Source organism: Pseudochaenichthys georgianus, chromosome 15 (assembly GCF_902827115.2).
Source record: "Pseudochaenichthys georgianus chromosome 15, fPseGeo1.2, whole genome shotgun sequence".
NCBI lineage: Eukaryota > Metazoa > Chordata > Actinopteri > Perciformes > Channichthyidae > Pseudochaenichthys > Pseudochaenichthys georgianus.
In genome coordinates, this window is record NC_047517.1 from 31,865,226 (window position 1) to 31,887,734 (window position 22,509).

Genomic DNA, 22,509 nt, shown 5'->3' on the forward strand with positions numbered 1-22,509 from the left:
ATTTTGAGGAATTTGTACTTAACTAATTATTATTAATTATTATTTCAATGTTTTAATATTCTATACTTCTACCCTACTACAATAGGTAAATTGTGTACTTTTACTCCACTCCACCTTTTCTGACTTTGCAGATTTTAATTAATAATGTAAAATATAGTCAACACGTTAGTTACGCCTGCAACATTCAAAATCTACCCTGAAGTCAACAAAGTAATTTAATTTAACTGCACTTTTACAAGCTCTGATACCACTGAAATGCAACAATAAATTATAATTAAAACATATCAAATATATTGTTCTGGAAAGGGCCAATCTGCATAATGAGTACTAAGAATTGACCTTAAGTACACGGTCTCAGTACTTCTTCCACCTGTGCATTTATATTTACTAAAAAATGAACAATATTGTTATACTATGAAGAAATACTATGAAAATATTGAAAAAATAATGCATAATTTTCCTACAAGTTTATGTTTATGGAGTTTATTTATCCAGGTATTATGTTATAAATTGTTTCAATTATCATCGTGTTTAAAATATATATATTATGTTATAACATTCACTATGTTGAACTTGCATGTCTGAAATGGTTGAACATTGAATTTATTCCATAAAAACAAACAAACCAGGTGTCATTTGGATGCACTGAGGATGAGTTACAGATCACATTTTTACAAAAACATATAACCATTTGATACATATCAGCAACATGTTGCCTTGTGTTTGTATCTTGATTTGTATGTGTGGATTGAAATACAGCATTTAAAATGTCTGTGCCACTTTTACCTTTCAGTGAGTTGGGTTAAGGGAACAGTCCATTAGGGTTACACAGGCCTGAGTGACAGCCACAATGCGGGAAGGATTAACTTCTGAGGTAAGCCATCCTGCTTTAATTAACAGCTTTGTGTTAAGGAAACACACATCACTTACACTAAGCACAAACACACCCACACATAAAAAGCTTAGAGTATATATATTTTTTATTAAGAGTAAAAACATAGCAATCATATAATTCAGTAGTTTGCATTATCAAGAGTGTTTAATAAATATACATTCCTTCTGTTTTGTTTTTTTAAAGGTATATATGCTTTCATTATGATCATTATTATCTCTAAAAAAACTCATAGCTTCTGTGCACAGTTCATAAAGGCAGGGCATGCAAGCAGCAGTCATGCCGAAACAAGTCAATAGAATAAAGGTAGGCGACAAAGCTTTAACAGTAAACATTTAAATTGGCCCAGACAGTTAGTATGTCAGTCTGTAACACTTGGCAGCTACCTTAAAACCCATCCAGAATATTCATCCATCTATCCTGTATATTTCACAAAGTATTCAGCAAATATTGCTCAGTTTTTTAAAAGTGTGTTACGGAAACCTTCCTATTATTTTTGTAGCCGTAGCAGATTGTAAACAGTTGCTGATTAAAGGTTGAGTTGTGTTCCTTGCTAACTGGAAAATATTCACTGTTTTAATTATCAAAATAGTTTGAAAATAAAATGTAAACTAAAAGCGGGTGTACAGGGTGAATTAGCAGCATTCCTGCCCCCTGTGCAACAATACTATAATAGCAGCGTAAACTGAATCTGACTCCAGACCAGCTGTCAATGTTGCGTGTTGATGTAATGCTTTGCAAGACAATATGTTGTTATTGAGATAATACTCATTAGGCTCTACTCACTCGATATGGAGAAGCTGTTCTACAAATGAAACATATGATAGTGCTTGGTTCATATAAGAGTCATGAAACAGTTAATGAATGAATACAGAAAGAGAAAACGTGCAAACACAGAAGCATGGGAAGTTGTGTTTTGTTTTATGCATGTTATCGTTTAACATGTACCTATTGCATTCATTACATTATTTTTGATCAGGCTACATTAGCAATACATTTACTTCCAACCTACAATATGTGTGTTTTAAAAAAAGATCTTCTGATCACCTCAAACCAATAAATGGTAGCTATCAACATCATTATTGTTAAAAAAAAGAAGCAGGAAAAACCTCTGCTGCCGTTTATACGCTTCATAAGAAGTGGCATATAGACAGCAGTTGTTAAAAATACTTTGGTTAAGAAAGTAAGAAATGTTTTTCTCAAGACAACCTCTAGATGGCAGAAGTTATCCATCATGATCGGATTTAAATAGTCTCTTGATGTGTTTTCTGATATCCAACAACAATGGTGCAATATATAATTCTTACAGCCAAACCTTTTATGCATTCTGTTGTAAAAACTTCAGTTTTGTGGCGGAATTAAAGGGGACATAACATAAAAGCCTCACTTGTGCAGTTCTTGTGCACATACATCTGGAGTAATTACAAGCTTAAAAACATGGGATTCAACAAGCTATTCAGATTTCAGGAACTGAAAATATAACCTGTGAACCTGGAAATTAACATGTTTCCTTAAAAGTATACAACAGTTATTCCTGCTAAGTTATTTCAAAAGACACACTCATTTCACCTCATGCTTTCACGTTAAAGCTCTGAGCATCAGGTTCAGCATATTTCTCATCAAACATCTTTCTGGTAATGTTTCCTTGACTAATGGCTTTGGAAGTAAACGTTTTTTCTAGCAACACAAAATCTAAAGCATTGTTGCAAAAAGTGCCATAAAGAGTGTGTAAAGGTATTAGACATTTCAAAAATGCAAATAAAAGCTGCTACCAGCTTTCATTGAAAAGTGTTCTTTCATGAAGTGTTTCCTTTACCTCAACACGGTAAAGGTAATAATACATCAGTCAGAGGAGACAAGTAACAGTGTCCTTGAAATTAAATTGCAGCAACTGCAACTGTCAGGCTCTGTTAAAAATGCATTGTATTGATTGCACAGCAGAGACCCTCTGGCCCTTCTTCTACCTGCTCCTTTAGTATTTGTTCAATAAATCACATTGCATTCGGCAGAATACTATAGATACCCATTCGATCTTCTTTTCCTAGGATTTATATTTGGTAACTTAAATGATTATAAGAAGCCTTTCAGATCTATGGCTCCTCTTCATCCTGGGGAAAACATCTGCCTTTCACAAAAACCAATGAAGGCAGTCATTTTTCACTGGCAGCGTCTGATGGAAAATACACACCTTAGTATATTTGGTGTTGTGGAGTAGAATATGTGCATCATCCAATTCAATATTACCGCCCTTAAAATAAAAAAAATGTCTTGTACACCAACCTGCTATTCAGAGATATACGGCGCCTCAAGTCTTGGGTTAAACCAGCTGTCTACAGTGTTTTAGTGCTTCTGGTATTGAGGATAAATCATGGTGGTCCTGATGTGATCAATTCCTTTAGAGCCCCAGCTTCTTAACTCTGGGTCAGAACACAAAATGAGTAATGGGCTAAATTCCAGGAATAAATGGGATTCAAATCAGAAAGTTAGTGCGACAAATTAAATATAAAATATGACTGGGATCTGTGTTAACATATACACACAGGGTTGTTTTGTATTAATATAATTTGACATTAGAGCATCTGAATCCATTACTGAACAGATGGTTTCAGGTTGCTTTGTTCGAATAAATAGGTTATCAGTTTTAGAAGTAACAATTTAAATGCAAGCAACTTATTCAGGATACTGCTGGAGCTACACAAACAGAATTAAGAGGCGATAAAAGATACACAACATGTGAAGGTGTGTAGTAAATCTTCCATGACTTTGGAGTGTTCCTAAATGCTCAATGTAGCTATTGTAGCTAGACTGCTTCCAATCTCTGCATATTCATGCAGGCGTATTTTCCCCTTTTAAAGGGTGATAAATAATGACTGCCACAAACATCTAAAGTGACATATAATAATTAGGCAATCAAAAAGATTCAATCTGTTTCCTTGGCTTGAGAGATCTCAACAAGGAGAGGAGTAAGATTAAATAAGTAGCAAAGTTGTACGTTTATATATCTGTATTATTCAGTGTTTCTTCTCAACCAAAATGTTTTGGTTTCATTCTTAAAAAATCTGTCAAAAGTGCCAGACTGCATCAGAGCATATACTTTCCTTCCTGAGTTCTTTCATGAACATGACCAAGTCCTTCAAACCAAATATCACTTAAATATCTTCAACGTTTTTCAAAATGGCAACAACAAATTGCTACAAAGATCCAGTCCATTGTACCTGGAAGAGAGTAGTTCTCATTAAGCTCCTCGGTCACAGCGACCCGTTTAAGATCTCTCTGCTGCCGCTGCTCTCAGCTGACTGACTGGGAAGATCCATTGGATTGTCTCGGTGATTACCTTTGATTTGAACCTGTCTGCTGTCAAGGTCATGGCTCATTTTGACTTGTGCCCTGTCTTGGTAACTGTCTATAATTGGCTCCAGCCCATCGGCCTTGCCTTGCAGAGAAATTTTGCTAAGTCTGTCGTCATGGTGGTTTGTTTTAACATGGGCCTGTCCATCATCTTGGTGTTTGTGTCTAATTGGTGCAGGTCCGTTATCATGCGGGTCTACGCTGATAGGCATTGGTGCATTGTCCAGGTGGCCAGGTTTGTCCGGCACGAGCCTGTTGATCTGCTGTTTGCTGCAGACGTTCGTCTTGTTGGCCTGCAGTGAGTGGGTGTAACGAGAAAACCAGTCCCTCTCGAATGTAGCCTGTAGCTGCTCCACCACTGTAGAGTTCCTCTCCTCGATGCCCTCTGGCTGACTGATCACCAGGCCTACTCCAGTGTTAAAGGTAAACTCATTCCCCAACCAGTCAAGGTTACCTGTCAGGACACCAAGCAAGAAACATATCAGTTGCAGCAGTATCAAAAACACCTTATAGCACAACAAATAAGGCAAAAAAAACATACCAAGATGACCTGAATTAGGTTTTTTAAACATTATCATGTAGTGCCATTGGATAAATGAAAATATACTACCATTGAAGATAGACTTGTATAGTCATCATTGGCCTTTTAGTGAAAAACGTTTCTTTCTTTTTGAGTTAGACGGTTGAGATTATGTGAAAGTTAACCTCTCTTTCATGTGTTCAGTACAGAGCTGGAACCAGGAGGTGATTAGCTAGAATGGGGCAATATGATGAATCTCGTTTTTTTCTTTGCTAGGTCCACCATGCTAAACATTCAAGCACTAGATTATTGAGGCGTCTATATTTTGCAAGATACAGACCTCGGTTTGTTCAGGTCCTTAACCCTGACAGATGGACTATCCTAACCACTCGAGATCAATGCATAACCTCAACAAGCTGAAAAAAACACATTTGCTGTGTGCTTGAGGTGAGCAGAAGTATGTAGGACAGAGTCATAAAGTTGAGTCGTCGATGAGCTCACCTAAATAAATGGCTCTATCTGTCACCATAAACCTGTTGTGGTTTATTCCCTGAAGACTGCCATCGCTCTGCACTCTGGGGTTGAAGAACTTCTGCACACACAGACACACATGGATAGTTGTGCAGTTAGCATCGATAAAGCATATCTGTAGAGTTGAAAATACGATGTTGGCTTGTACTTACAACTTCCATTGAGCAGTTGGCCTGGTCCATGCACAGACTCCTCAAGGACCAGAGGAAGTTAAAGCTAAGTGGTTGAGTCTTTTCCCAGCAACTTATCAGCAGACGAACCCGGACCTTCCTCAGGATCAGAGCCTCCCGGATAAGAGCGTCGATACGAGACCAGTAACTTGGCATAGGAACAAACAAAGAGTTTAAATCACTTGAACCAAAGCAAAGCATAGCATTTTTTAATGATAAGAGCCCATCCAAAGAAATTTAAAAGTGGTTCTTACCTTTGAGTGTTGCGGCTGAGGAGGGGCAGGTAATCTATGATGGAGATATATATGAATTGGCGGGCCTCCTGGATGACCCTTGAAATGGCTTCAAGATCACTGCTACGATGTTTGGGGATGAAAAAATCTGGGGAGCTCTGTCGCCAGAGAATAAGTCATGCAAAGACAAGTATTAGCATTGCATGATCAGACAACACACTCTCACTCCCTAAGCGTCCAGGAGCGACGTTTGGTCAGTGTCCGTGGCGTCCAGTTGTGACGCTCCTAGGCTCCTTCAGCATCATAAAGGGACGCAAATAGCTTTCAACTGATTGCAATGTATTCCCATCTGCGGCGGGATTTGACGCTCTTGGAAGCACGGCATTCGTTTGTGTCGGCTGCCCTTAAAGGCAATGTGAGCGTCCATTCCCATTGGATAACGGAGAATTGTACACCCGGGAGTAAGTATTCCTCTTACTGTCGATTGATTTTACAGTGATATCTGCACTACTCATCGACTAAAAAACACCATATTATCCTTGATAATTACACAACATTGATTGGTTTAAATTGTGTGCAATGCTTTTGTATTTTTCCCCTTCGATTCGGAGAAACAAATATTTTTTCGGAGTAAAGGATGGCAGAAGACACTACACTACCCAGAATCCCCAGCTATCGTTTGGACTACACCATGTGCTCTGTTTGACAAACCCCGTTTTTTTCACCATTCATTCCAATGGCTGGCGTCTATGTCACGTGATCTTCAAATTTCTCCCTGCAGAAAAAGAAAACATGGCCGAACTTCGTTCTCGGTGGAAAATGCCTATTTGAAAGTTAGTTTGGCCATTAAAATGCGTTTTGATGTCATTTGATGCGAGAAATATGAGTTGTTATTTCAGATTATGTGTGCAGTGGATGTACATGATCTTTAGTTTGCTAGTTATTACGAAGATTACTTCAGGAAATCGCGACGTTTTCATTGTTACCAAGGTGGTTGCTAGGGACAATGCTATCGATATTATTTCTGTTATGTTGTGTAATTGTTTAATGGTGTTATCTTTATTGCTACCCCCTTCCCCGTCAATGTATAGTGTTGGTCCACAGCGCAAACGTATTAGTTTAACAAAATCCGCATCTAAAGATAGCCTACGTTATTTTCCCCTGTACAATTCCAGTCTCACATCTCAGAGCACATCGTCATTAACAAATACCGAAAACAGAACGAAAAAAAATGTAAGAAATAAAATAATACTTTATTCCGAGTGTGCTTGCTTTTCTCTTTGAAAGTCATCACATAACGGCATTGTAATACACGGTTCGGCTGCATTAAATATTACATATGTGCCGTAGTTCTGTATTTATAGAGCCCTGATGAGAAGACTTCTAGACAAACATGAGGAACTGAAAACGTGACGTGGATCATAAATATATCAGCCATTAAACAACATCTTAGATTTCTTTTCACACAATACGTCTCCTTGCAGTATCAACACTAATTCGGCTCACTTTTATATTTGATCCAATTGGTAGATAGGCTGTATTTACACCATAAAGGTGCACAGCTGATATAAAGGGACACCTAGTGGTTAAAGCATGTTATTGAATGTCATTATCTTTATTATTAGATATTAATAGGATCCCTATAAAGTTATTCTCTACTAATAGTTAAGTAAAGACTGTATATAATGACTATTTTGCACATCCCTTTCAAGATTTCAAGATTTTCTAAGGTTTATTGACATATCATATAGGCCTAATACACAACTATGGTGTAGTTATGCATTGAATGAAAAACTTGGGTCGCAGGTTCCTCAATAGTGCATTACAAGACATCTATCAATTTGTGCATACCTCCAGCAATGTTAACTATCTTGAAGCACTTATTTTAACTGATATTATACATAATGTATTATACTCTTATAAGATGTATGTAGATATTTCATCTCCGGCCTTGTCAGGTATTGAACAATCAATAAATAAAGAACACAGAATTGTTAAATATAAAACACAGAATTTGTGTGATTATACTAAATGATTTACAAATAAACACCACTGCATATTTACAACTGTTACACATGCTGATGTAACGCAAATGTTCCAACTTGGGATCAATAAAGTATATCTTATCTTAAGCTGATCAATGGCGACTGCCATATTTGCAAAATTTGCCTCTGAACCTTGACAAGTGCAGTTTCAGGCTTATCAATTAATGTAATGTAATGTAATGTTATCAATTAACAACAGGGGTCACAAACATAAGACCAGCTGTTAAATAAAGCTCTTCTGACCTTAGCTGGCATGTGTGTATATTAATGCTGCCCATTATGGGCACAAGCAATTTTCACCCATTTATTAATTATATGTTTTAAATGTGAGTGTTTCCTATCCCCTAAACCTCCAGGGATGTACACAGTTTAATACTGGCAACTTCTTATTATGGGAAATACGAAAACGTCTTTTAAAACTACAACTCCCAGTAGAGACCTGCCATAGATAGAGAACATGTTGCGAAACAGAATAGCCAGCATGTGTAGTTCTGGGGATGGGGTGGGGGAGGGGGGGACGCGGTGGACCCGTTCAAATCCAGTTTTGGACAGTCTGCCGTGATTCCATCCCATTTCAAGTGCTGTTCGAGAATCGGCTTAACTCTCGGAGCACACTCTCCAATCACAGAGCTTGAGGACTATCACGGGGTTTGTCAAACAGAGCACATGGTGTAGTCCAAACGATAGCTGGGGATTCTGGGTAGTGTAGTGTCTTCTGCCATCCTTTACTCTGAAAACATATTTGTTTCTCCGAATCGAAGGGGAAAAATCCAAAAGCATTGCACACAATTTAAACCAATCAATGTTGTGTAATTAAAAAGGATAATCTGGTGTTTTTAGTCGATGAGTAGTGCAGATATCACTGTAAAATCAATCGACAGTAAGAGGAATACTTACTTCCGGGTGTACAATTCTCCGTTATCCAATGGGAATGGACGCTCACATTGCCTTTAAGGGCAGCCGACACAAACGAATGCCGTGCTTCTATGAGCGTCAAATCCCGCCGCAGATGGGAATACATTGCAATCAGTTGAAAGCTATTTGCGTCCCTTTATGACGCTGAAGGAGCCTAGGAGCGTCACAACTGGACGCCACGGACACAGTCAGTGACTATCTGACAATTGTAATTGGTAAATAGATGTTTATTACCACAGTGACTTAGAGGGACATCTTAATAATATGCAGAATGATTCGTTTTCAGAACTGTTTTCATTGAAATAACCAATTCAGCTCTCATCATTTTTATCGTTTACCAGAATTACACAAATGTGATTGTCTTTCTTTGTTTTATGTGTGTGTGTTGGTGTTTGTCAGTGCTCATGTCTTGAAGTTTCACTTTCAATTCTTGCTGTCAGACACTTCTACATGTGTACTTTGTATGCGCTTTTTTTGTGTTGATATTAATCTTTAGGGACGGACAGCTCAGCCACATTTTCTGCAGGTAGGATGACATCCCCATCAATCATCTCCAGAAATCGGATGACACTGAAAGACACAGCGTCCTGCAGAGACACTCAGCATCAAACATTGAACTAACTGTCACTTCGACTGGAGATGGGAATTCTTGAGTGTGCTGTACTTAAAGTTAGAGCAAGAAAGCCATAATATGTGTTTTCCAGCGTGAATGTAACTTTAACAAATTCTGGGAATTAAGCAAAAAGTTACATTTTAAGTACTTGAAGGCAAAGGACATCAGTGAACAATATTACCCATGTCCATTTGATGTCTGAATTAATATACCTTTATCATTCATAATGTTGACGTCACATTGCCTAATTTCCATTCTGGCAACCTTATCTGAGGTCTAATCAATCAGTGACTCAAAACACCTGTGTGGGTGTTTACACAGGTGTGTTTTGTGTCCGAAATCTCTTCCTAATGACTACATAGACAGCACTATAGTATTAGTATCTTAACCAATGCCGAAATACACAGCAATTCACAGCAAACATCTAACTTGTATTGACAGGAAACACATTTCGTTAACGATGGCTGCTTCCAACGTCCTACTTTTTCACCCACAGAACTTTTGGTTTATTCAAACATGTACATTTTAAGGTGAAACTTTGTGCAAACATTTTAATCAGAGTATAAATAACAGCATATTGAAACGCATATGTATTTCATCATTTTAATCCTGGATGAAACTAAATCAAACACTAAATCTCAATGACAGTGGCTGAGAGTTATCCAATCTAAAAACTACATTGAAATCCGTCACTTACCGAGACGTAGGCCTGAGCCTTTGTATTGTTCAGAGTGAGCTCCAGCGGTTCGTCCCTGTTGAAAAGGGCAAAGAGGCGCTTGGACCAGAAGGAGGGGATGAAGTCTCTGTACTGGAGCCCCCAGTAGAGGCTGAACACTCGGTGGAGGTCCAGAGCCAGACAGCTGCAGTCGTACACCAACACCCCCAGCTCCTTCCTCTGGAGAGCAAACACAGTCTCTGTTAGATCATTAATGAAGACAGCCAACATTCACATCAGTATGTTTGTTATGATCCTGAACATTATCGTCATTACTTTCAGGATCAACAAAATGATGTGTATCACAATGTCAACACCAGATTTCCTTCTTTCCAAGTAATCTCGCTTGATCTGATAGACTTTTTTTTATTTTTTATTAATCCCTCATGGGGAAATTGTTTCTCTGCATGGGACTTGAACTGGTGACCTTCCAGTTGCCAAGCAAAGTCCCTATCGACTTCGCCACCTCCGCCCACTGATCTATCTTTTTAAAACACTTTTATACTTCTCCAACACTCTCATGGCTCCTTCCTCTTGTCAACTGTCATCCAAAGCCCATCTTCACAACATCAGCAGGGTCATAGAAGATCTTACTGTTTCTTTGTTCACACTTTTCTTTCTTTGTTCTATTACATTTTCATTTCAACGACTCACTTGTCAATTTCAGCTTTTCAGCTTGCACATATTTTCTCTCCCTGCCTTGTTTTCATGATGTAAGTATTCCTAAACAAAGCTTCGATCCCATTTACGAATGTCTTCTTTGATACAACCTCTAATATTCCCAACAAAACACACTAACATGCAGAGTGCCATTTGTATCTCAAGGTGTCTGAAGATAGATACAAATGCCTACGAAATATGTCCCCGCTTTAATAAACCATGCAAGATTCTCAGCTTTGAAGCTAGAAGATGAAAGAAAAAATGGCTGTTCTATTTTTGCATGCCACCTCACCTTGGCTGCCCCCACTAAACGCCCTTACCCCTCACCCCCCACTATCTATGACTTTTGAAGAGTCTGACATATAACCTCATCCTTTAGTCTCCTGAAAACACTGATTTTAAGTTATTATTTAAAGTAGAAGAGTTATGTATTACATGTGTTGAAAGATATATAAATATCTTGTGTCATTTAAATAAATTAACAGGAAGTCATGACATGTTGTTTTCAGGAGGGACAGCTTTTTGCATTAGAGGACGAGAGACATCAAATACATATATATATATATATATATTTTTTTTTTAATTCTGAGCCAGTAGAACATTTTCTAAGCAATTTACGTTGTAATTAAATCTCATGTTTATCCGTTGGATACCAAATGACAACAGAGAATTGAAATTGAGATTTGTAAATGTAACAATTAGCATTTTAAGAACTGAGATTATGATGTTACATGTTCTGCCACATATCTTTAAGTATGAGTATTGTTATATGTTTATTTGTGTGTTTGCACATGTTCAGGTACGAGTTAGTGTTTTGTGTGTGTTGTGTGATCAATACTGTGGCAAGGGATCTCCAGTCCATGCTGGAGCTGCCGATGTAGAAATGCTTCCTGTCCACCACCCAGAAGGAAGAGAGGATGCTGCCTTTGATCAGCGCGGTCGTGTTCACATAGTGGACTTCAGCATCTAGTAAGGGTTAGGGTTAGGGTTAGTGGAGAGTGAGAGAGAGACAAAAGAAATTAAGCAAAGAACAGACTCCTGTGTTTACTTTTGTTACATAATGACATCACTATGTACCATCTGCTTCAATTGGCTAGCGTTCTAACGTTCTAACACATTGTACGTGATAAACTAAGGGACGGGACATCTCTAAGCGGTTGACCAATCAAAACAGAGCCGGCCAGCTAACCAATCAGAGCAGCCTGGGCTCTGGTTTAAGAGAGAGGGTGAAAAGAGGTGCTGCAGCACAGGCAGTATGAGAAAAACAAAGAGCTTTTTGAACATTAAAGCGTGCATGGAGACATGTCACAGTAGAGGCACAGATTACTAATATGAACCTGAAAGTGAGCAGAATATATCCTCTTTAAGAAAGATTAAAATGAAAGAAGTTACATGTGAGACAAAGAGAAAGATTGAAGCCGATCAGGCGGAAACAGAATCAATACAACAATTAAACACAAAGACAGAAAGGTAGAAAGAGAGTGACATAAAGAAAAGATGAGCAGAACAAATAGTAAGAGTAAAGAGACCGAGCTACTGTAAACTGCAGCATGTTTGAACACAGACAGGCAGAATGTATATTACGGTGTTTGGCGAGCATCTCGAGCTCAGAGGAGTCGATCATCCCGCTGGAGATCTTCAGCTGGATGCCTCGAGCTTTCAGGCCCTGCAGCTTGGACAGCAGAGCCCTGCCCTGAGGGGAACACACCATAAATCATCTGCTGTCACGTGAAATCCATGCACTTTGTATTCAGACAAGATTCTTGTATATTGCTTAGATTGTCTCTAATATGTGCCGTTGATTAGGTGTCCTTTGTCTGCAGCCAACAAAGTCTGGTTTCTTTTTTGTTTTGATCAAGTATAAATATTTGTGGGTGACGCTTTTTTTTGTTCCTTCAGCTCCCTCCGGTCATTCCTAATAGCCCCAAAAATAGACTTTTTACTACTGTAGAACATTGAATAAAAAAATAAGTCATTAAACTATGTACAGTACCACCACTGCCACCAGATTTCTTAAAGAGCCTGTGACACGGTTTTCCCCCATCATCCAAACCCATAAATTTGAGTACATATCGTCCCCTTGAAAACCGTTACTGAACTGATTTTGGATATTTGTACTTTGATAACCATTAATCTGCCTTCAATGTTGACAATTTTCTGGATCTTCTCGCGGATTCTTCAAGTCCCGCCAAATGATGGGTGACGTCATTGCGGGCACAGCGCTCCAGCTGCACCGTCCAGGATCCCAGCATCTGCATGTAAACCTTTATATATATACAGTCAGATGTAAACGCACGCACACAGCAGCAAGCTCAGACAGCGATGACAGGTTAATGTTGAACGTGTCTGAGAGCTCATATGAGGCTGAAGGATCGGTTTATGTTGTATATTCTATACAACATATATACTTATATACAACTTATAAGTTTAGGAATGAGGTGCGTCAATATGGGCGATCGTATGGTCATGTAGCCAGTGGTGGAATGGGACTACAAATCATCCCGGGACTCTCGACCGGCCCACTTCGGTACCGCTAGTAAGCTGTCAACGGGGGGAGTGGGGGATGTAAAATACAAATAGAATGTATAATGTCTGTGTCTTTGACATTAGCGCTGCTAGCCACCTGTGCCCGGTACTACGAAGCCAGTTCAACAGACCCTGGATATGTTTGAGTAACAAACAAACTAACAACAACAAACTAACAAACGAGATCTCGCTAAGCGGTCCTACGACGTTGGTTATCAACTCGGTAAATCAAGCCAAGGTTTCTCTCTCCAGCTGAGAGCGCGTTCACGTCTAAGACACGAGTGGATCTGACTTTAATTACATTTGTCTCGAGTGTTTCGTCAACATAATGTGTTAAATAATACTTCTGCATACAGTATGTGACACTGTGAGTGTTGCACGGCCAGATGAGGCTGGAGAAGCTGACTCAGATAAGGAAATATATGATATATTATGATATTATCTGATCGATGATCTGATTGATGATGTAATATGAATGATAAGTGCGACACGTCGGCGTCTTCTCTGCATACGGCAGATTAAACTGTATTTCCTTTATCCTGTAATATGACTTGAGAGATTTAAACTCCGCACACTGAGTGGATCTCTTTTCTATAGACGCCGGAGGCGGACAGCGTCAGGTAAAAGAAGTTATTTAGCCTTCTCAAACCTGAGCCTCACGCGCCGCCTATGGGGGATGTGCTAGTTACTTATCCGACCGGCCCACTTCGGTACCGGCCCATCGGGATTCGTCCCGATGGCCAGTCCGCCACTGCACCCACAGTCCGCCACTGCACCCATCCCACGTAAACTGTCAACGGGGGGAGCCTCGCTGCGGGGAAACGGTGGACCTAGTGTCCCGATCGGAGTGGGAATAATAATAATAATCCGTGCATTTTATCCATTAATTTCCCCAACATTGTGGTAAAAAACCACACGTTTAATCCACGTTGTTGGTGTACTACAACTACAAAAAGCATCGGTTTGTTTTCTCATCAGTAAATGCAGACCGGCTCAAACAAACGATTTTTAATCATCATCCTCACTCATCATTTAATGTATCATATGTTCGCCGAATTGACATGAAAGCACTAATAAATGTAGTTTCATCCACTTGAGTTTATAACCACAAAAATAATCGATTTGTTTTTATATCACATCCGACGGGAGGAAATTCAGCAGCTCTCACTCCCGATTTTTAATCCTAATGTAATCATCATCTTCACCACGATCATTTATGTTTATATCGCCGAATTGACATGAAAGCACTGACAAATATGAATATACTGTAGTCAAACGTTATTAACGTGCCTAAACTCAGTAATTCACCATTTCTACGCATGACAACACACTTTGTCCGTGTTTGGCTCTCGAAGCGTTCCCGCATTGACGTCACTTCCGGCTTCCCCCAAAACTTCAAAATGAGTGAAGGAATTTCCCCGCGATGTTCGAAATTATTGATATTTAACGAAACGGTATCGCTTTTTCTTTTTTAAACTGACGGTTCGAGATTACTAGTAGCCCAATATTTCATTGCACAACAGTTGTTGGGATGGTGTCACAGGCTCTTTAAGTCACATAGATGCTGTTTTTATGAAGTATACTTTCCAAGGAAAATTACTATTGCTGTAAGGTGGGATCCAGTGTTCTTGAGGATTTAAACATACTTACAACACAGAATATCTCTACAAATTATTCTCTATAAACTGTATAGGTATAATACAACACCACTGGTGCCCTTTTAGAGATTACAATATAACCCTCCCCATGTTGTGATATACACACATTAACTTATATTTATTCCAAGAGAATGTCTTGCATTTTAGCTTAGTGATTGTTAGTAGGCTTGTTTTCAGGCTTTAACGCAGAAAATGTTGAAAAAAATAGTTACAGTCAAAGTAGTCTGAGGACAGGAGTGAAGCAAAGCACCCTTCATATCTTTGCAGATAGTCAGTATAATCGTGTCAGAAAGGAAATATTACTTTCCAATCAACAGCCCCAGGCTTTCATTAGCCCTGACATGCTCTGTTCTTTAAAACACATTAGTGTGTACGTGTGTATGTGTGTGTGTGTGTGTGTGTGTGTGTGTGTGTGTGTGTGTGTGTGTGTGTGTGTGTGTGTGTGTGTGTGTGTGTGTGTGTGTGTGTGTGTGTGTGTGTGTGTGTGTGTGTGTGTGTGTGTGGTCTAGCATTACTATACTTGTGGGGACCTACATCTGTTTACATAGTCACGTGTGGGGACTGGCTTCCCTTATGGGGACAAATTGTAGGTCCCCATAAGGGGAATCATTAATTTTAGGGTGAAGACTTGGTTAGGTTTAGGATTAGGGTTAGGTTAAGGGTAAAGGTTAGGGTTAGGGTTAGGTATGTGTTGGTTATGGTTAAGGTTAGGATAAGTCTCCAGGAAATGCATGTAAGTCAATGTAATGTCCCCTGAAGTGATGTATACATGGTATGTGTGTGTGTGTGTGTGTGTGTGTGTGTGTGTGTGTGTGTGTGTGTGTGTGTGTGTGTGTGTGACTATTTTTTTTACGAGCAAGTAGGGCCTACAACTCTACAGAGACACTTATTGATTTCCTGCTCTAGTGATCATTTGTGTCTCATCACATATAACTCATTCTGTCATGTTGGTCTTCTTTGACTTTACTCTTTAATTTGTCTGAAGCAGAAAACATTACTACTTTAATGTAATTTGAAGATAAAAAGATGATGTGTCAGCTGTGCAGTGTGCCTAATGAGATAAAACCTAAAAGCCACAATGTTGGACAGCTTAATGCAGATAAAGTGCATCTTCTGTTGCACTTTACATTCATTATTACAGGTGCTGAAGTACAATTTTACTTTACTTTATTTCGAGATTAAATGCTACTTTACACATAGGTTATTGACAATATCGAAATGTTGACTCCCCCTTCAGTTATTTGACATCATCATCAGCTTTTATTTGAAGAGACTCTTGGTCAATTATTAAAAGACATACAACACTCAACACTTTGACAAATGTAGTTGCTAGTTTTTCTTTTAAATAAGCTTTTATCAAAACCAAGAACAGTAGAACTATACTTGCCACTGATCATTGTGTAAAGGAGGCAAGGACACAAAGAGGATACTGAGAAAAGATCTTCTGCAGAGTCTCTGTAGACTTGCTCTGGTGTTACCTGTCTGGCAGCCGGCTGGAAGCTGGATTCATAATCGGAGGAGTTGAGGAGCCAGAGCGGGGAAACGATCTCTACGGCTCGGATGGCTCGGTCCAGTAAGCTGTACAGCCCTTCTGAGAGGGGGAGGTGGGATGCACCATTGTCTAAGAAAGAGATGTCTTCCGGGATGTTCTCCGCAAGCACCACTCTGTGCAAAAGAAACACGGGTAAAGAAGAAACCTAATGATGTGAAGTTTTGGACCTTCATTAAGAAAAAGCTGCAGAAAGACCTCATCAGGCCGAGCCATAGAGACCTGTTAATAGAGAAGTGCTGAGGAAATGAATGTCAGAGTCTTTTCACAAAGCAATTATCGGTTTGCATTACTAGCAGAATTTTTACGAGCCTCGGTGCAACTGATTGGAGATTACAACCCTTCCTTCTTACTACTGACAAATTAACTAACACCGCCCTTCCTCTGGATCATTAGCCTAATGAGATTTATCAAGATATCTCGACAACACATGCCTTCAGATTTCTTCAAGCATCATAAAATATTGTACAGGTTGCCCCAGGCAGGGGGTGAGAATAATTGAAGTGTGATGCTGTCAGCATTGCAGATTCAATTACACCTAGTCAGGGATTTTTTCTCTCATTTGTTGCTGTATTCTTGTTGGTTCCCCATATTCACCACTCTGCCTGCGCTATCACATGATGCTTTTTAATGTAATCATCAGCAGTCTGCGGTAGTGTAATATACTGTACTTGCAACAATAATTGATATACTGAGGCAATATCAATGGACTGTATGACAGATTCAGTGGATTGCATGCAGAAAATGTATACAACTGTCAGCGCCATAGTAATAAATTATGTGGAAAATATTCTTGTGATATTTGTCTTGCGATTGTATATATTACTGTGAACATCCCAGCACCTTTTTGCCAAGGTGTTATGTAAATGTACCATCTTAAAATGACTCTGAGGTCCCTTTATTGAATCTTCAATTCCAGTTTAACCCCAACAGGATGTCTGGGAGCTACAGGGGCATTAGCTCTGGAGACAACAGATTGAATTAGCCGTGGCAGCCGCAGATCTGCAGCCACACAGAACCAGGCTATTATCAAGCTCCAACGCTCACCCAATTCTCTCTGGATCTGGCTCAGACATCGATTTCTACTTGCTTGGTTTTATAAGAAAACATAAATGGGGAGAGGATGCTCAGTGAGGGAGAACTCGGATATAAATTCTACATCGCTGTGCTTGATTACATTTCTGTATACAATGTTTTCCAAGTAACTATCTGAGTGTCTGGACTAAATTCCACAAATGTTATAAGAAGCATTTGGAAAATATACTGCAGACTAGGTTGCCTGCTCAGGTAGAGCATGCAGTTATGAGGTACCTACTTTTATAATCTATTCTATTCTAATAATTCATTCATTTATTAAGTGTGAATGGTAGAAGTGAAGTTAGAACCACAGTCGTCTACCTGAGGAACCCTTTTAAACATGACTTTATTATTATTTTAATCTGATCAACACTATACTTTACAACCATTAACAGTGCAGACATGGATAGATTTTGTGACTGAATGTGCAATAAATGTTTAATGGTTGGTCAAATGAATAAGTCATGTTCTGCAAACCATAAAATGTGGCAAAACAAATGAGTGCTTTATTTAATCTCTAACTTATGATGCATCACAAAACAGTCCAATTAGGATGGACGTCTATTGTAATGTAACCTGCAATCTGTCAAGGTTCAAGTAACATTAATATAATCTTCAAGCAGTAAACAAAGGTTTTGGGCAATCTGAGGGGGCCACAGAACAAGCTGTTGATAAAACATGGAGATATTTTCATTTTCATTTGCAATCTACCAAAGATATGTGGCTCATTACACACCAGAAGACTCTTCAGCACTATGATGGTTCATTTAGTGTCACAGTTTGCTTTCTCACTCACCTATTTTCTGCATTAACTTTCCTTAGTCACCTGGTAGTCACACCCTGTCTCTCTCTCACTCTGTTGCACCCATCAGCTCCATTAGTATTTAGGCCCACTTCACTTTCACCTCAGTGCCAGATCGTACTTTGCAGCATGCCAGTCTTTCCCGCATTACCCTTCAGATTGCTCTCCCGGTTTCGACCCTGCCTGTCCCTGACCAGCCTGCCTCGCCTGCTCCCTGACCCGTGCTGTACCTGCGACTCCCGTCCTGCTTTCTCCTGGAACCCTCGCCTGTCCCCGACCAGCCCTTTGCCTACTATCTGCCGTTTTGTCTCCTACCAGCCTATTGCCATCAATAAAGCTGATTACCGACTATCCCTGGTTTCCCGTGTTCTACACTTTGGTCCTCAGCTCGATTGTGACATTTAGTAGACTTTTTATACACTTTGTTTTCCATTTCTGGCTGTAAAACATATAAGAGTCAGTGCTGGCAGACTTCCTGGAAGCAGTGGCGGTTCTAGACCAATTTGACTGGGGGGGCAGTTATTTTCTGAGGGGGGTACAATAAATGCAGGACGAAAAAGAGAACTAGACAGTATGAAGTAATTGCGCATAAGAAAACAATGCAATACAGTTATTGGTATTTCTTTCAGTACACTTATTTATTTCAGATATATGTTATAGTTATTACTGTTAGCTTCAGTTATAGTACAATTTTTTCACTAACACCATATCATATTTATATAAAAATAAAGGCAATGAACAGTTACATCTCTACTTTACATCTACAATTACACAGATACACTAGTTTAAATCACCTTGAATTACCGTGGTAGTCTCTCGAAACGTAGGTTTCAATCAGTCTTTCTTGGATGCAACAGCCTCTGATGATCCGTGATGAAAAGTGTTTGTTTTTTGCGCGCTTCAGCCGGACAGTGAAAGTGAGTGCACCGCTCGAATGGGTCCGACTAGAATGACGAATAACGTTAGTTCCGTCTATTTCGTCATTCAATAAATCGTGTAATAAATCATAAAAAAAAATCACTTTTCATTTTTTAGGGCCAGTGCCCCCTAACACTGACCTCTGGCCCCCCCTGGCCCTCCCCTAGAACCGCCCCTGCCTGGAAGACTCTGTAGCCCCAAACTGAAGTTAGCAGTCAGACCTGTCGGAGCTCAGGGTCAGCTAAGGTTTGACAGCTCGGGGTCTATCGAGTGCTTCACTCAAGGGCACACAGGCGAGCGCAGGAGCTGCAGGTGATAATGCACAGGCATCATCATATTGAAGGGCCAGCTGCCAGTACTCAGCTTGAAAATGTATTCCTGTATAAAGTAAACCTTAGTCAGCTTTGGGAAAGTGGCCAAGGGTCACACTGCAGGACTCACACTCACAACGCCTCACGGTATTGACATATTTATAGCAGAGTTTGGGAGAATCTCAAGAAGAGTTAGCTTTTCTATTACTGAGGGTTGATATTCACCAACTTGACAACTGGACATGGATTGAGAAAAACAGAAAGAGGAGTGCAACAAGACACAAACAAACCAATAGAGCGGACTGATGATAGAGAGGATTAACGTTCACATTACACAGTGTACTCTCCTTTGTTCAATAATGACGGCAACACTAGGACAGCTACAGTAAACAACTCACAAAACAAGGATGGATGGTAAACAGATGCAGGAGGAGGACTGGTAATCTTATTTGAAAAGAAATCCTCTCAGTCAGCTGTAATGGCCGGGAGGTTTGATGAATGGTCGTTTTAAAAAACAGACAGGCTTTTGTATTAATAGTGGGACAAAGAGGGAGGTAGTCTTCTCTGCCTGCGAGGGATTCATCGATTTATGCAGTCTGTGATGTCGATGCTGGTCTCCTCCATTGTTAACCATCTGCGCACTCATGGGTGTTATTCATTCCCTGCATCCAATACTTACATTAAGTGGTGTACACTTCATGGTGTGTGTGTGTGTGTGTGTGTGTGTGTGTGTGTGTGTGTGTGTGTGTGTGTGTGTGTGTGTGTGTGTGTGTGTGTGTGTGTGTGTGTGTGTGTGTGTGTGTGTGTGTGTGTGTGTGTGTGTGTGTGTGTGTGTGTGTGTGTGTGTGTGTGTGTGTGTGTGTGTGTGTGTGTGTGCATGCATGCGTACTTGAGACAGGGGGTGTCTGAATGTGAAATCACTCTCTGAATGATAATGGCTTCTTATTTTCAGTGTGGTAGGTAAGAACAGTTGGATCAAAAGATGAACTCCCCTCCTGATGATTTAAATAATAACTGATTTCACACCTTTACAGAGATGTGATGGCTGATGCAAGTTCATCCACTAAACAAAAAGATCAGGATTAGGATACTGTACTGTAAATACACATGCTTGGGATTCAGAGTGCCTGCTGCACCACACTTAGTGTAACAGCATGGGATGTGGCAGTGTCAGCACCTGACATCTGATATAAATTATCCAGCCTCTCCTGAGCTTCCCTGAGCTCTGGGTGAGCAGCCAGGGCATTAACATGTGCATCAGGAGCCTCTGCTGCACTGCTCCCTGCATGCTGTCCATTTTAAAGGTAAATGCCAAGTCTAGTGTTTCATCAGGTACAACCAGAACACTGTCGTCATTGTACACACAATGTAGTTGATTTCAATACATTATCTGATCTTGGGACAGTACATTTACATTGCTTTTAACCATTGTTCTCTGTTTCTCATGCAAATTAATGTAGAGTGCCAGTACTTAGCGTATTACGTTGTTCCGTGTCTGTCACCTCTGCTGTCATGTTCCTGACATTTTGACCGATGGCCAGTAGTTTGCATTCACTTGACGTATGTGTGTTGTTCAAGACACTGATCTTAAACAACTCCCAAGTAAGTGTCGAGTCTTTGCACTCAATTCACAAGTCAGGACCCAAGTCCTAACATTTGAGTTTCCAGAAATAACTTTTCATCCATTCTGACCCCCATGTTTTCCAAACTGCAATCTTATTTTTGTGCACCACTGTTTTTGTAAGCAAAGTCATTCTTTGTGGTTCTCTCTTTAAATTCAATGCTGCTGATCAAACAAAGTGGTTCTTGGAGACTCGAATTAAAAGCATTAACGTGTGAGTTGGAAATTAAGATACATTAATTGCTTGTTGGTACTCTTTTTTGATTAAATAACACACTTTTAAATCTTTGGTAAATATGTATGCATTACTGAATCATTGATTGTTCTTTCAACACTTTTAATTCATAATGTCCCTTTGCTCAATGGTGGAAGAAATGTAATATTTAAACTGCAATGCAAAATGATCCGTCTTAAAGCTTCACAACATTTCCGCGATGCAGCAACTGGGCTTTTCTGTTGTTTCAGCCTTTCCACAAGGCAACTTCAAATCAATCCTAACCTGCTTATTATCTATCTGACGCCAGGCAATTACACACAATTGCACAATTCATCAGACTGTCAGATGGACCTGCGACTGCTTTGCTCCAACAACAAAGCAACAGACAGTCTTGTAAAGCCTAGAGAAATCCTGTTTTACTGCAATCATAGCTGAGGTTGTTGTTCATCAGAAGGAATATGAATCAAATTGAGGTTCTGATTGTATTAACAGACAATGACATGAAGTGTGCGTCATAATGTATCTGCATCCCTGGGAAATGTGTTAATTCAGATGCAATAGCAGCAGGCAACCCCAGGTCTCCTGTCCCTGAGATGCATGCATTAGCACTGTTTATTATGCAGGAGCAAATAGATAATCTGCATAACAAAACAACCAGCTGCACGAGACATGTCTGAATTACAACTTTACAAACATAACAACTGCTGAGTCATTGCAGCTAAGAGGCTCAGAGAGGGTGTTTTAATGGCAGCAAAGCAAGGCAAGAGAGAAGCTCAGCCTACTGTGTGAAGATGAAGAAGAAATAGTTATGAATTCTATTTCTAAGTTAATCTCTTGATCATTTTACATTCACCCTTTCGATTCAAGGTTGAATACAGATTCAGAAGGGCTTTACATGCATTTCTTTGATGAATACCTGTACCTTAAGGAACTTAATTGAGCACGAGTAAGCCTTAGTGAACCCCATTATAAATGCCTCTCATAGTCACATAGTAATCTATCACTTTTCCCATTACGTATGGAACTTGCTTTGAACCAAATATTTTAACAAAATCATCAATTATGTTACACGTGCACGCGTTACAGCTCTTTCATATGATACATGTCACAGTAAAACTTTATAATTAAGGCAATTGGATATAACAAAGAGTGCAAATTGGGAAAAAATGTCACTACACATTTCTGTAA

The 22,509-nt window shown here is 39.6% G+C and overlaps 1 protein-coding gene across 2 annotated transcripts in view; it reads right to left on the reverse strand.

The window, feature by feature from the left end:
• Positions 1 to 1,026: 1,026 nt before the first annotated feature.
• LOC117459292 (inactive phospholipase D5-like) overlaps positions 1,027 to 22,509 on the reverse strand; it is an 87,410-nt gene continuing 65,927 nt past the window's right edge. For both annotated transcript variants that reach the window (XM_034100034.2, XM_034100035.2), the window contains exons 3-10: positions 16,305 to 16,491; positions 12,227 to 12,335; positions 11,481 to 11,608; positions 9,965 to 10,162; positions 5,716 to 5,852; positions 5,444 to 5,609; positions 5,262 to 5,352; positions 1,027 to 4,694 (exon numbers count right to left, since the gene is read on the reverse strand). In XM_034100034.2, coding sequence (XP_033955925.1) covers positions 4,141 to 4,694; positions 5,262 to 5,352; positions 5,444 to 5,609; positions 5,716 to 5,852; positions 9,965 to 10,162; positions 11,481 to 11,608; positions 12,227 to 12,335; positions 16,305 to 16,491 — 1,570 coding nt within the window. In that variant the 3' untranslated portion in view covers positions 1,027 to 4,140. The remainder of the gene's footprint in view (positions 4,695 to 5,261; positions 5,353 to 5,443; positions 5,610 to 5,715; positions 5,853 to 9,964; positions 10,163 to 11,480; positions 11,609 to 12,226; positions 12,336 to 16,304; positions 16,492 to 22,509) is intronic.